Source organism: Mobula hypostoma, chromosome 3 (genome assembly GCF_963921235.1).
Source record: "Mobula hypostoma chromosome 3, sMobHyp1.1, whole genome shotgun sequence".
NCBI lineage: Eukaryota > Metazoa > Chordata > Chondrichthyes > Myliobatiformes > Myliobatidae > Mobula > Mobula hypostoma.
Window position 1 is genome coordinate 40,197,388 of NC_086099.1, and position 13,788 is coordinate 40,211,175.

General features: G+C 40.8%; 1 protein-coding gene across 1 annotated transcript in view; it reads left to right on the forward strand.

Annotated features, from left to right (window-relative positions):
- itga1 (integrin, alpha 1) overlaps nt 1–13,788 on the forward strand; it is a 227,008-nt gene that overhangs the window by 151,592 nt on the left and 61,628 nt on the right. Inside the window, exons 20-21 of the mRNA XM_063042906.1 lie at nt 4,556–4,641; nt 10,775–10,910. Of these exons, the coding sequence (XP_062898976.1) occupies nt 4,556–4,641; nt 10,775–10,910 (222 nt within the window). The remainder of the gene's footprint in view (nt 1–4,555; nt 4,642–10,774; nt 10,911–13,788) is intronic.

The window sequence follows — 13,788 nt, forward strand, 5'->3', positions numbered from 1 at the left end:
GCTACAATATTATAGTTCCAAGCACTGATCCACGCTCTAAGTTCATCCACCTTGTTCATAATATTCCTCGCATTAAAATAGACACATCTCAATCCATCGGTCTGAGCACGTCTCTTCTCTGTCACCAGCCTATCATCCCTCTCACACTGACTCCAAGCTTTCTCTATTTGTGAGCCAACCGCCTCTTCCTCCATCTCTTCAGTTTGGTTCCCATACCCAGCAATCCTCGTTTAAACTCTCCCCAATAGCCTTAGCAAACCTCCCCACCAGGGTATTGATCCTCCTGGTAGTCAAGTGCAATCCGCCCTTTTTGTACAGGTCACTCCTGCCCCAAAAGAGGTCCCAATGATCCAGAAATCTGAATCTCTGTCCCCTGCTCCAATCCCTCAGCCACGCATTTATCCTCCACCTCACTCTATTCCTATACTCATTGTCATGTGGCACAAACAGTATTCCCAAGATTACTATCTTTGTGGTCCTGCTCCTCAACTTCCTTCCTAACTCCCTGTAGTCTGCTCTAAGGACCTCCTACCTTTGTCGTTGGTACCAATATGTACCACGACCTCTGGCTGTTCTCCTTCCCACTTCAGGGTATCATGGACGCATTCAGAAACATCCCAGACCCTGGCACCTAGGAGGCAAGCTACCATCCGTGCTCCTTTCCTGCGTCCAGGGAATCACCTGTCTGACCCCCTAACTATAGGGTCCCCTATCACTACTGCCATCCTCTTCCTTTCCCTACCCTTCTGAGCCACAAGGCCAGACTCTGTGCCAGAGGCATGGCCACTGTTGCTTCCCCCAGGTAGGGTGTCCCCCCAACAGTACTCAAGCAGGAGTACTTATTGTTAAGGGGGACAGCCACAGGGGTACTCATCTTCTGACTCTTGTCCTTCCCTCTCCTGACTGTTACACACTTATCTGTCTCCCCAGGCCCCAGTGTGACTACCTGCCTATAGCTCCTATTTATCACCTCCTCACTCTCTCTAACCAGACAAAGGTCATCGAGCTGCATCTCCAGTTCCCTAATGCGGTCCCTAAGGAGCTGCAGCTCGATGCACCTGGCGCAGATGTGGCACACTTTAAGATACAAAAAGTAACTAGTCTTACTTTCTGGCAATGGAATAAGACCATTAGACAGAGCAGCAGAATTAGGCCATTTGCCCACAGAGTCTGCTCTGCCTTTCCAGTCATGGTTGATTTATTATTTCTCTCAACTCCTTTCTCTGCCTTCTCCCCATAACTTAGACACCTGTCCAACTAAGAATCTATAAAACCTCCACTTTAAATATACCCAATGACTTGGCTTCCACAGGTGTTTGTGGCAGTGAATTCCGCAGATTCACTGTCCTCTGGCTAAAGAAATTCCTCCTCATCTTTGTTCTGAATGGACATCCCTCTGTTCTGAGGCCATGTCCTCTGGTCCTAGTCTCCCCGAAAATAGGAAACATCCTCTCCACATCCAGTCTATCTAGGCCTTTCAATATTAGTAGGTTTGAATGGGATACCCCTTCAATCTTCTAAATTCCAGTGAGTATAGGCCCAGAGGCATCCATAATGTGAGGAGAAGCAGTCCCAACTCTGACCCCTGTGGAACACCTCTAGTCACCAGCTGCCAAACAGGAAATGTCCCCTTTATCTTTACCTCCTGCCAGTCAGCTAATCCTCTATCCATGCCCTATCCATATACTCTGTCTATTCTGTCTTTCCTGTAATACCATGGGCTGTTATCGTGTTAAGCAGCCTCATGTGCAGCAACTTGTCAAAGGCCTTCTGAAAATCATGTAAACAACATCCACTTACTCTTCATTGTCTATCTTCCCCATTATTTCCTCAAAGAATTCCAACAGATTCGTCAGGCAAAAGTTCCCCTTAGCAAAAGCATGCTGATTTTAGCTTATTTTATCACGTGCCTCCAAGTACCCTGAAACCTCATTCTTAATAATGGACTCCAGCACCTTCCCAACCACTAATGTCAGGCTAACTGGTCTAAAATTTTCCTTTTTGGGCTACTTCGGCTCCAGAGTAACAATTATTTTGTTCTCCTTTGCAATTTTATACTTGAAATGACATTAAACAATCTTAAAGTTGAAAACACACACAAAATGCTGGTGAACGCAGCAGGCCAGGCAGCATCTATAGGAAGAAGTACAGTCGACATTTCGGGCCAAGACCCTTCGTCAGGACTATTTTTCTGATATTTTATTAGTTAACTACATTATCTTTTGCATGGGAAGCAGACAATGTACTTTCTAGTCAGGGCTTTCCACATTACAACATTTTGTAAGGTCTGTTTTGCATGTGAAGTAGACATAATAAAATATACAAATCTTCCTTTCTTTAAGGCTGGTGTCAATATTAACTTGGTCTGAATGGTTGCTACTGCCATCTAGTGGTTTATTTAAATTGTCTTGTGTGCAACCGAAGCACGCACAAACAAATGAAACGCTCCTTAAATGTCACTGGGTTACCTACATATTATGGAAATAATACCTAACAGAAAATCGCTACTGTGTAGCCCAATGAGCAAGCATACTACTGTCAATGAGACAAAGGGATTCTGTGAGGTGAGAATATAGGCATCTGTTCCTTGCTGGTGCCTATAGAATTCATAAGAATATGAGAAACAGGCCTCTTAAAAAGGCAGATAGAATCTCTGGAATAAGTTCAGAACTCAATATCCAGTTTTTATTAATTTATACCGTTTTGCAGTTCTGAGCAGTAACGTCAAGATCAATGTTTCTTACACATCCTTAACTGTCCTTAAGGAAGTGGTGGTGGACTAGCTCCTTGAATCAATGCAGCCCTTCTGTTGAATATATTCCCACAGAGCTGTCATGGAAGGGATTTCAAGGTTTAGATGTACTAATGGTGAATATATTTACAAGTCAGGGGTTGGGGGTGTTCCATTATGCCTGAAACCCTGGTGGTCGAGGTTGTGGCTGTGGAAGTAACTTAGACAATCAATACAGAGCACTTTGTAAGTGTAACCCACTGTGCAATGGACGTGGATTTAATTAATTAGGACCTTGGTTGAGGCACAATGTAGTGAGCTGGATGGGAAAGAGTTTTTTGAATATTGTCGAAAATACCCTCTTTAGTTGTGGCTTATTGATAGCAGAAAAACTGAGGTGTCAGCAGTGTATCAGTCACTGCAGGATGTGCAGCTTTAACCAACTTTTGCAGCTACAGTATTTATGTAGACACTCCTGTCGAGTTTTTGGTCAATGGTGACCCACAGCTTGTTGACAGCGCAAACTGGTGATGGTACACCATTAAATAGCAAGGATAAGTGGTTCAAGACTGTCAGTGCCGGCAGCTGTAGTGGTGTGAATGTTATTTCACTTTCTATCAAGCCATGCCAGGATTTTGTCTTAAGTCTTGGTGCATGCAGGCATAGACCTTTTGAATTCCATGCACAAATTCTCATTGGCTGAGAATTTGTGCATAGAATTAAAAATCATTAGCAAACATCCTCTCTCTGAAGAAGGCAGATGAAGCAATATGGAATACTTGATCTCAGGTCAGGGCATAGCATGTAGAAAGTAGAATATTATATTGCAACGTCACAAAATACTAGTTAGACTGCACTTGAACTATTGTGTGTAGTTCTGGTTTCCACGTTGGAAGGAGGATGTGGTTGTGTTGGAGAGAGTGTAGAGGAGATTAGCTTTGATTGGTAGCATTGTTAACGGTGTCTTCCATCCCTTTTCTGCTGACTAAGAATATATGGATCTGGCAATGATTCAGTAGATTGCGTTTGTTCTGCTTTTTGTTAAGGATAACAGATTTCCTCCCCAGAAGGGCATCAGATGTTTTTTTTTTCCTGACAATTTAATAGTTTGTGATTGTCTTCACTAATAATTGGCTTGATTTTTGTTTTTAATTTGAGATGATTAGCTACATTTAATTTTCACAACACTGATAGTGGAAATGAAAATTCATGTCTCAGTAGCATTTTTCCACAGGGAAACCTTTGTATTTCTAATGTCTTAATTTAACTACTAAGTCATATCTGCATCTGAGCATAGAACAGTGATGCAATCATCAAAAAAAAGCTGCAAGGCTTTAGCTCCAGTGTATTCAGGGGAAAGCTCACTCAGTCTGCACTAATTACTTACTATTTACAGACCAGTGGTATGAACATTTTCGTGCCAGCTAGACCCATTTAAACTTATGGTAGACATGCCACTTGTGTATGTGGTTTCCCACAGTGCGGTTTCTCAATGTACATTTTAAAAAGTGTGAATTCTCTCCCATACTAGAAAAAGAAAGTTTGGTGTAAGCTCAAATAATAATGACCAAATGTGTTTTATATCTAGATATTATAAATATTTGTGAGCATTTTTTTAGATTAACGGAGCTTATGATCCATTTCAATGAGCTTATTACAAAGAATGCACTTTCATATTTATCTGTGTTTGTTATATTTATATTTTTTATATTTACAAACGCCAGTGCATGAACTGGATAATATGCAAGTCTCACATGATTTCTTCATGAAGCAATTTTCTTCACGACATAATGAAGCGTTTTATTTTGCTCTGCGATCCATCAGGTGCCTTTTACAAAAGATTGTGGAGATGATGGGGAATGCATCAATGACCTGAAGCTTAGTGCCGAGGCAGACATAAAGGGTGACAGGTAATAACAATTGTAACATCAAATCTAAAGGTGCTGGAAATACTCAGCTGGTCAACCATGTCTGTGCAGAATCAGAACTAACTTTTCAGATTGATGAATTTTCATAGAATCATCGAGTATGAAACAGACCAACCAGTCCAAACCATCCACAGCAGCCAGTTGACAACCTTCCGTTTCAATCTCCTACACAGCTCTTGGCTCTGAGTGCACTGACTAAGTGTTCATATTGTTACTTCTTGAAAGCTGTCAACAACCCATTTTCAAACACACTCTCAGATAGTCCATTCACTCTCTGGGTGAAGAAGGTAAGAATGTCTCACTGATGTGCCCCCTAATTTCTTATCATAAACCTAGGTCCTCGAGTTTTATCTACCTCTGAAATGGAACAACATTTCCTGCAGTCTACCTGCAGTCCCTTGTAATTTAAAATACCTTAATCGTGTCTCCGTCCCATTCACCCATGCCAGCCTGCTGTGCTTTGGCATCTCCGGTCTTTCCTCATAACTGACTTGCCCTATCACAGGCAGTGTCCCTGTGATTCTCTTCTGTACCTTCTCCAATACCGTACTTTCATCCCAGACCTTGGTGATCAGAATTGCATGTAGTATAGTACTTAGAGCATAACCCACCTACTTCTGTTCCAGTTCCCCAACTAATGACTGCCAATATGCCAAGTGCCTTCTTAACCATACTGTCTACCTGCAATGCAATCTCAAGGGTATATGCATGTAGTCCAAGTTCCTTCTGTTCCTTATTATTCCTACCATTTATGATGTATGTCATAGTTCTCCTAAAATGTATCACTTCACATCTGATAAACGGTGTTGGTCCAAATCATCAACTGCTTATTCATTTCTATAGATGCTACCTAACTTTGTGGAGTTCCTCCAGCACTTTGTTCACCTCTCACTTGACTGGATTAAATTCCATATGACATTTTCAGCTCATTTCACTAACACATTGATATCTCTCTGCAATCTAAGAGTATCTGTCACAGTATTAACAACTTAGTAAACTTTGTGTCACTCCACACACATACTGATCTTGCCTCCAACATTCACATCCAAGTCATTCATGTATATTTTAAATAAAAAGGGTCCCAGCACAAGTCGTTTTAGACAACGCTAAACATAGATATCTAATTTTACCAACAACCCTCTACAAATGTCCTCTGTTTCTTATTGTCAAATTAGTTTAAGATCCAGATTGCAAAACTGCCCTGCGTCCCATCAGCCCGAAACATTTTAAACTGGTTTGCCGTGTATGACCTTATCAAAGGCTTTCTAAAATCCAATGAATTCACATCTACGACACCTCCCTCAGTTTAAATACAGTAATTCAATAAAATTATCCGTACAGGGTCTGTCCTTGGCAAATCCATGTTGGTTATCTCTGATTAGTCCCTGCCTTTCCAAGTGATCATTAATTCTCTCACTCAGAATTTTTCTCTTGTCTCTTCCCTACCACTAATATCAGGCTCATTGATCTATAGTTACCAAGCTTTTCCCGGGTTCCTTTCTGAAAGAGAACAATTCTGTATACAACAGGAATTCTGCAGATGCTGGAAATTCAAGCAACATACATCAAAGTTGCTGGTGAACGCAGCAGGCCAAGCAGCATCTATAGGAAGAGGTGCAGTCGACGTTTCAGGTCGAGTTCTCCAGCAAAGATTCAGAAATACCAGCTTGATACCCAGTAGACCATAAGACATAGGAGCAAAATTAGGCTATCTGGCCCATCAAGTCTACTCCACGATTCAATCGTGGCTGATCATTCTTTTTTCTCCTGCTCAACCCTAGTTCCCGGCCTTCTCCCCATAACCTTTGATGCCATATCCAATCAAGAATCAATTAATCTCTGCCTTAAGTACACCCAACACCCAGGCCTCCACAACTGCATGTGGCAACAAGTGCCACAAATTCACCGCCATTTGCCGAAAGATGTTTCTCTGCATCTCTGTTTAGAAAGGGCGCCTCTCAATCCTGAGGCTGTGCCCTCTTGTCCTAGACTCTCCCACCATGGGAAACATCCTTTCCACTTCTAAAAGGTTTCGATGAGATTCCCCCACATCCTTCTGAATTCCAGCGAGTACAGACCCATAGGCATCAAACATTCCTCATATGATAACCCTTTCATTCCTGGAATCATCCTTGTGAACCTCCTCTGGACCCTCTCCAATGCCAGCACATCTTTTCTAAGATGAGAGGCCCAAAATTGTTCACAATATTCAAGGTGAAGCCTCACCAGTGCCTTATAAAGCCTCAGCATCACATCCTTGCTCTTGTATTCTAGACCTCTTGAAATGAATGCTAACATGGCATTTGGCTTCCTTTCCACTGACTCGACCTGCGAGTTAACTTTTAGGGTGTTCTGCACAAGGACTCCCAACTCCCTTTGCATCTCAGATTTTTGGATTTTTCTCCCCGTTTTAAAAAAATAGAAATAAATTTGTGGACTAATACCAAAGAGCGTGACTATGCATTTTCCAACATTGTATTTTATTTGCCATTTTCTTGCCCATTCTCCTAATCTGTCTAAGTCCTTCTGAATCCTACCTGTTTCCTCAATACTAGCTGCCCCTCCACTAATCTTTGTATCATCTGCAAACTTTCCAACAAAGCCATCATCTAAATCTTTTATACACAGCATCAAAAGAAGTGGTCCTAACACCGACCCTTGTGGAACACCACTAGTCACTGGCAGCCAACCAGAAAAGGATCCTTTTATTCCTACTCGCAGCCTTCTTCCAATCAACCAATGCTCTAACCACGTCAGTAACTTACTTGTAATACCACTGTCCCTTAACTTGGTAAGCAGCCTCATGTGTGGCACCTTGTCAAAGGCCTTCTGAAAGTCCAAATATACAACATCCAATACATCCTCTTTATCTATCCTACTTGTAATCTCCTCAAAGAATTCCAACAGGTTTGTCAGGCAGGATTTTCCCTGAAGGGAAACATGCAGACTTTGTACTATCTTGTCCTGTGTCACCAAGTACTCCATCACCTCATCCTTAACAATTGACTCTAACATCGTCCCAAACACTGAGGTCAGGCTAACTGGTCTATAATTTCCTTTCTGCTGCCCTCTACTTTTCTTAAAGAGTGGAGTGACATTTGCAATTTTCCAGTCCTCTGGCACCATGCCAGAGTCCAATGATTTTTGAAAGATCATTGCTAATGCCACCACAATCTCTAACGCTACCTCTTTCAGAACCCTAGGGTGAAGTTCATCTGGTCCGGGTGACTTAAGTACTTTCAGGTCTTTCAGCTTTTTGAGCACCTTCTCTCCTGTAATTGTAACTGTACCCACTTCTCTTCCTTCACACACTACAACATCAGGCATACTGCTAGTGTCCTCCACAGTGAAGGCTGATGCAAAATACAGTACTCATTTAGTTCATCAGCCACCTCCTTGTCCCCCATTATTATTTCTCCTACCTTATTTTCTTTTTTTCGTAATTTATTTTTTATTGAAGTTCTTCATCAAACAAACATTTCCACAAGATGTATTTCAGACACTGTACCTATATATCATATATTCATATTTGTCACAAATCTCCACATAATATTTCTCTGAGGTATACACTTATAGAAAATAAAGGAAAGATAGAATAAGCGAAAGGAGAAAACTATGTACAAGGAGGGAGTAATCTTTTTTTTTTACAACATATTCATTGATTTGTGAAAATAAAATCAGGCCTATGAGGTGTTATGTAGTTAAACCACCTTTCCTAGTATGAATCAAATTGTTCCAACTTATGAATAACAGATGCTGTTACCTTCTCCATTTTGTAAATATCCATTGTAATTTCCATCCATGCGTTTAACGTTGGGCTCTCCTGTGATAACCACTTCCTGGTAAGGGTCTTTTTACCAGCCACCAGCATCATACTAGGCAATCTGTAATAGTGCAACAAGATCATCCATCTTGTTTCTTATACTACAAGCATTTAGATACAAAACCTTGAGTACCGTATTTGCTATCCTTTCTTATCCTGCGTCCCTAATGATTTGATACTCAGCCTGCTGGCTGCAACTAAGTGCCATCACCTGCCTGTCCTTCCTGACAGTCTGACTGTTCGCTATCGTTATTTTTCCACCATCCATCCTATTCTGAGTGCCTTCACTCCAGTTCCCACCCCCCTGTCAAATTAGTTGAAACCCTCCCCAGCAGCTCTAACAAATCTGCCCACGAGAATATTGGTCCCCATTGAGCTCAGGAGCTCCTCGATTTCAGTAATATATTCCCTTGTCTCCCACAGTGTCGAGAAACAGGTAGGCCATTAGGAATTGTCCCATGTCTTCTGGATTTCTGTTACCTACAGTAGCACTTCTTTTGACATTTAACCTACCTTGCCTTTGCCCATTCATGGTCCATATCCTTTGTTCCACCACTCCCGGGAATGGTTACCGAAGAGCCTATTTCACGATGCAGAGAACATCTCAGTGCAGAAGTACAGAGATCAGTGCAAACAGAAGGAAAGGAAAGCAGGAGATTCAATGACAAAAGGGAGTATAGTTTAAGAAACAAAAGTTCAGAGGATATGTAACAACTGCTGGTTCTGTTTAATAGCTGAATTGATTACTCTGTTGCTCTATCCAGAGATGCTGTCTGATTTATGATTATGAGGACACGCAGTCCCCTTTTATTGTCATTTTAGTTATGCATGCATTAAGAAATGATAGTGTTTTTCCGGAATGATTTCACGAAAACATATGTCAAACCGACTTAAAAACTAACAAAAACCACATAATTATAACATATAGTTACAACAGTGCAAAGCAATACTGTAATTTGATAAGAACGGACCATGGCACAGTAAAAGTCACGAAGTCTCTCGAAAGTCCCATCATCTTACGCAGTCGGTAAACCTCCAGCGCCGCCAACTTGCTGATGCAGCATCCTGGAAGCGTCCGACCACAGTCCGACTCCAGGTCCGTCCGAAAAACTCCGAGCCTCGGACCACCTCCTGACACCGAGCACCATCTCTGCCGAGCGCTTCGACTCCGGCCCCGGCAACAGGCAATAGGCAAAGCTGAGGATTTGAGGCCTTCCCCTCCGGAGATTCTCGATTGCACAGTAGCAGCGGCAGCGAAGAGGGCATTTCAGAAGTTACTCCAGATGTTCTTCTGCGCTTCTCACAGCTGTCTCCATCAAATCCAGATTGTGCACGGCACCCCTAGTTACACATATCGATATTCATTTGGAACGGCCACGCACTGCGTCGCGCCGCCATCTTCTCCTCCCTCCTTTGATAAACATTTCCAGTATTTTGTTTTATTTCAGATTCCCATCATCAGCATTAGGCTTTTGTCGTAAAACTTGAAATTCAATTTGTTTACAAAAATGTGCCTTGTTTGCTGCTGCTTCTCTTGATCACCTCTGTAAATTTTGAGAGGGTATATGTTCAAGTATAACTAACACTGATCGTTTGATTGCTTCACTTTTAGTTCTTCTTCACATAATGTCACTTTTAATTTCAGTACCTTCTAATCTAAAAATCTCTGGCCTTCCTTTTCCAAAGAAACTGCCTTAAAACCCTCAGGTTCTTGATTGGTGCCTAATTGTTGTTTTTTTTGTTCAATGCTCTCAGCTCCCTGTAGGATCCAACCCTTGCCAAGTTTTTGAAGGGAAAAAAACCTTCCCTTGAGAAGCTCTGCTTAATTTATAGACAAGATAAAAGTAAATCCTTGTAATTTAATAGATATTTTCTTGCTCTTCTCTGGCCTTCAGTTTCATTTTGCTGTCCAAGTACTATTGTATCTTTGTTTTAACAGTGTGTTTGTAGTTACTACTTCTCTGAAATTTATTGTTGTTCCTAAACTTCTACTTTGCTGAGCTAATTGATATCCACGTTCTCCAGACAATTTGGGGTCATGAAGGTTCAATGCACATTCATTTATTGTTGCAAGTATTTCCCAAGGTGCAAAGTTTCTGTTTTCTTTTACCCATCCATCTTATGAGTCCAGAAGAAAAGGTTTCTCACATTATGCCAACAACCACATTTCTTTTCGTTATATAGATAATAAAACATTATTTTCAAGAACTTTGTCTCAACCATTTTTACAATTTCTCAATGAAAAATAGCATTTCATGAACTTAAATGCGAATCAACTCTTTATGCTTTCAGCTCAGATCCTTATGTTGTGCAAACCAATCAGAAGAAATTCAATCTGGTGATTAAACTAAAAAACCAAAAGGAAAATGCCTACAACTCAAGAATAGCAGTGACCTTCTCGAAGAATATCTATTTCGCTGGAGTTGAGGTAAAATATATATATTATTAAATTCTGAGTCTAAAGTAATAGAGTCCTGCTTGCAGTTTTATTGATTCACGGCAGCAGTCTGCTATTTTCTGTAAACTCTAAGTAAAGACCAAATGAGCGAAATCTCATTGGCAGGGCTCCTCATCCAGTTTTGATATGCCACTGGTAAATTCTCTGACAATATTCCAAAATAATACTTAATTATTGGCTAACTGTTTCTATGTAAAAATTCACTTAGGTGGCATTACACTGTGTGACACCCAGACATGTACTTGAGGGACAGTGAGCTGGCAAGCCAAGCAAAACATAGACAGGAGAGTAAAACCATAACGACTAGCGAATGCATTGCAACTATTCCACTTCGAACAAGAAAAGAGAGAAATAACTGCCTCTCTGGAAAATTCTTCATAGGATCTGAATGCCGTATGGCACTTTTCAAATATGCTTCAGGAGTTAACAAAATATAGGATGCTAACTTCCTCAAGTTTAATTACTATTTTGCTGTGTCGTTGCTTCTGCAACAGAATCCAGCTGTTACAGAAGGATAACAAAATTCTTGCAGAACATTGTGATGAATAAATTGAAGCATTCTTTTCAAGAACTTGGAACAAAGGAATTAAGTACTTCAAATTTGATTATAAGACCATAAGACATAGCAGCAGAATTAGGCCATCTGGCCCATTGAGTCTGCTCTGCCATTCAATCATGGCTGATCCTTTCTTTCTATCTCCTCCTCCACCCAGTTCCCAGCCTTCTCCCCGTAACCTTTGATGTCATGTGCAATCAAGAACCTATCAATCTCTGCCTTAAATACACCCAACGACCTGGCCTCCACAGCTGCATGTGGCAACAAATGCCACAAATTCACCACCCTTTGGCTAAAGAAATTTCTCCGCAACTCTGTTTTGAAATGGCGCCCCTCTATTCTGAGGCTGTGCCCTCTTGTCCTAGACTCTCCCACCATGGGAAACATCCTTTCCACATCTACTCTGCCTAGGCCTTTCAACATTCAAAAGGTTTCAATGAGATCCCCCCGCTCATCCTTCTGAATTCCAGAAAGCACAGACCCAGACCAATCAAACATTCCTCTTATGATAATCCTTTCATTATGAAGCCAAAGACACCTAGCTCTTTTCCTCATGATTTCCATTGAATTCTGTTCAGTTTTCAGTCTGTACATTTTAAGTTCATTGATCTAGAAATCCTAATGAACCTAGATTGGTGTACTGGATGGCGATTCCTGCAAGGCACCTATGCCATTAAACATGGAATTCCCACTGCAAATTTAAGTAATGTTAATTCCTTGGACATTGCATTTACCTTCCAATGGCAAATTTACCATTTGAGGCTGAAGCCAAGCTGAGGGGTTTATGGAGGAGAAATAGGAGCTGGGGGTGATGTTCGTTAAGGAAAATGGGGGGGGGGACAGATTGGGGTAGCAATCAAATAAGTGGCTAGAATGGGTGGGTAAAGATGAGGGCATCAGTGGCTTTTAGGGTTGACAGTTGGAGGGGCTTTGGAGCATTAAAGGATCAGAGGAGACTGGACCAAAAAGACAGGAAAATAGAGAGACTGAAACCATCATGGGGTTAGAGATTCAAGAATAGCCACCATCAAAGATTCAGATAAGGAATTTTAATTCTATTTTTTTCAAATACATGTACAATATATATTGAATTAAATCAATTTTAATTCCTATATACTTTTTATTTCTCTGACTGGGGTGTCAAGATATTAATAGCTGGGAGTCGACATTTTAATAGGTTGTTCTGCAACCCAAAATTAGTTTTTTTAACTCATGCTCCTCCAGTTTGCACGTATTTACATTTTCTCACACACTCTACTGGCTTGCACAAACCTATTGTCTTTCTACGAATTTAATTTTTGACACTCTACCGGCTTGCATATATAATCCACACTCTAGCAGTTTTGCACGTGGCTCTACTGGTTTATGTTTTTTTTTGTTTACAGATCTGTTTTTTTTAAAAATAGCAACACAGCAGTTTTTCACTCTTAACTCCTATCTGATATTCAAATCCAGAACCCATTTTCTCACAAACAACAGGAGGAACAGAGAAGTTTGGTTTAGGTGTCAAAAATTCCACTTTGTCTGATTGTTCTAAATCTCCAAAAACTTTGTTGACTACACCACTTGTTGGATTCTGATGTTTAAATCCAAGGTTCTTTCAGAAGTCAGGGAAAAGGCGCAAAACTTAGTACTTCATAATCATTTTATAAGTGTTTAAAAAAACAAAGAAAACAGTAGCAAAAGGCTCGAAGAGAGGCTAAGAAGAATAAGATGGCACTGCTTTGTGTTTAGCTATTTTATATCACAGAGATGAGGAAGAATTCCATTCAAATTTGTAGATAAGGGTTAACTAATGAGAAAGTTCTCATTCAGATACTGCAGTACTCTCAACCAATCAAAAAGCACTTATTCAAGTAATGCAGAACAAATAAGCATTCCAGAATTATACTTTGTATAGCCGCTAGAGGCATATTAAACTGATATAAGCATATAAGAAATACCTAAATGCAAGCAGATAATAAATTGTTAAACTGCAAAGAAAATAACAATTAAACAGTCTAAACTAAGAATTAAATAGTTGGATCCAACAATGCTCAGGATTATCAAAGTTAGGGGAAATCAGGGTGTCTTGTTTTGAGGCAATCAGGAGATTAAAAAGCCACACTATTAACGAGACCTGGGTGTCATTATACACCAGTCATTGAAAGTGGGCATGCAGGTACAGCAGGCGGTGAAAAAGGCGAACGGTATGCTGGCATTTATAGCGAGAGGATTCGAGTACAGGAGCAGGGAGGTACTACTGCAGTTGTACAAGGCCTTGGTGAGACCACACCTGGAGTATTGTGTGCA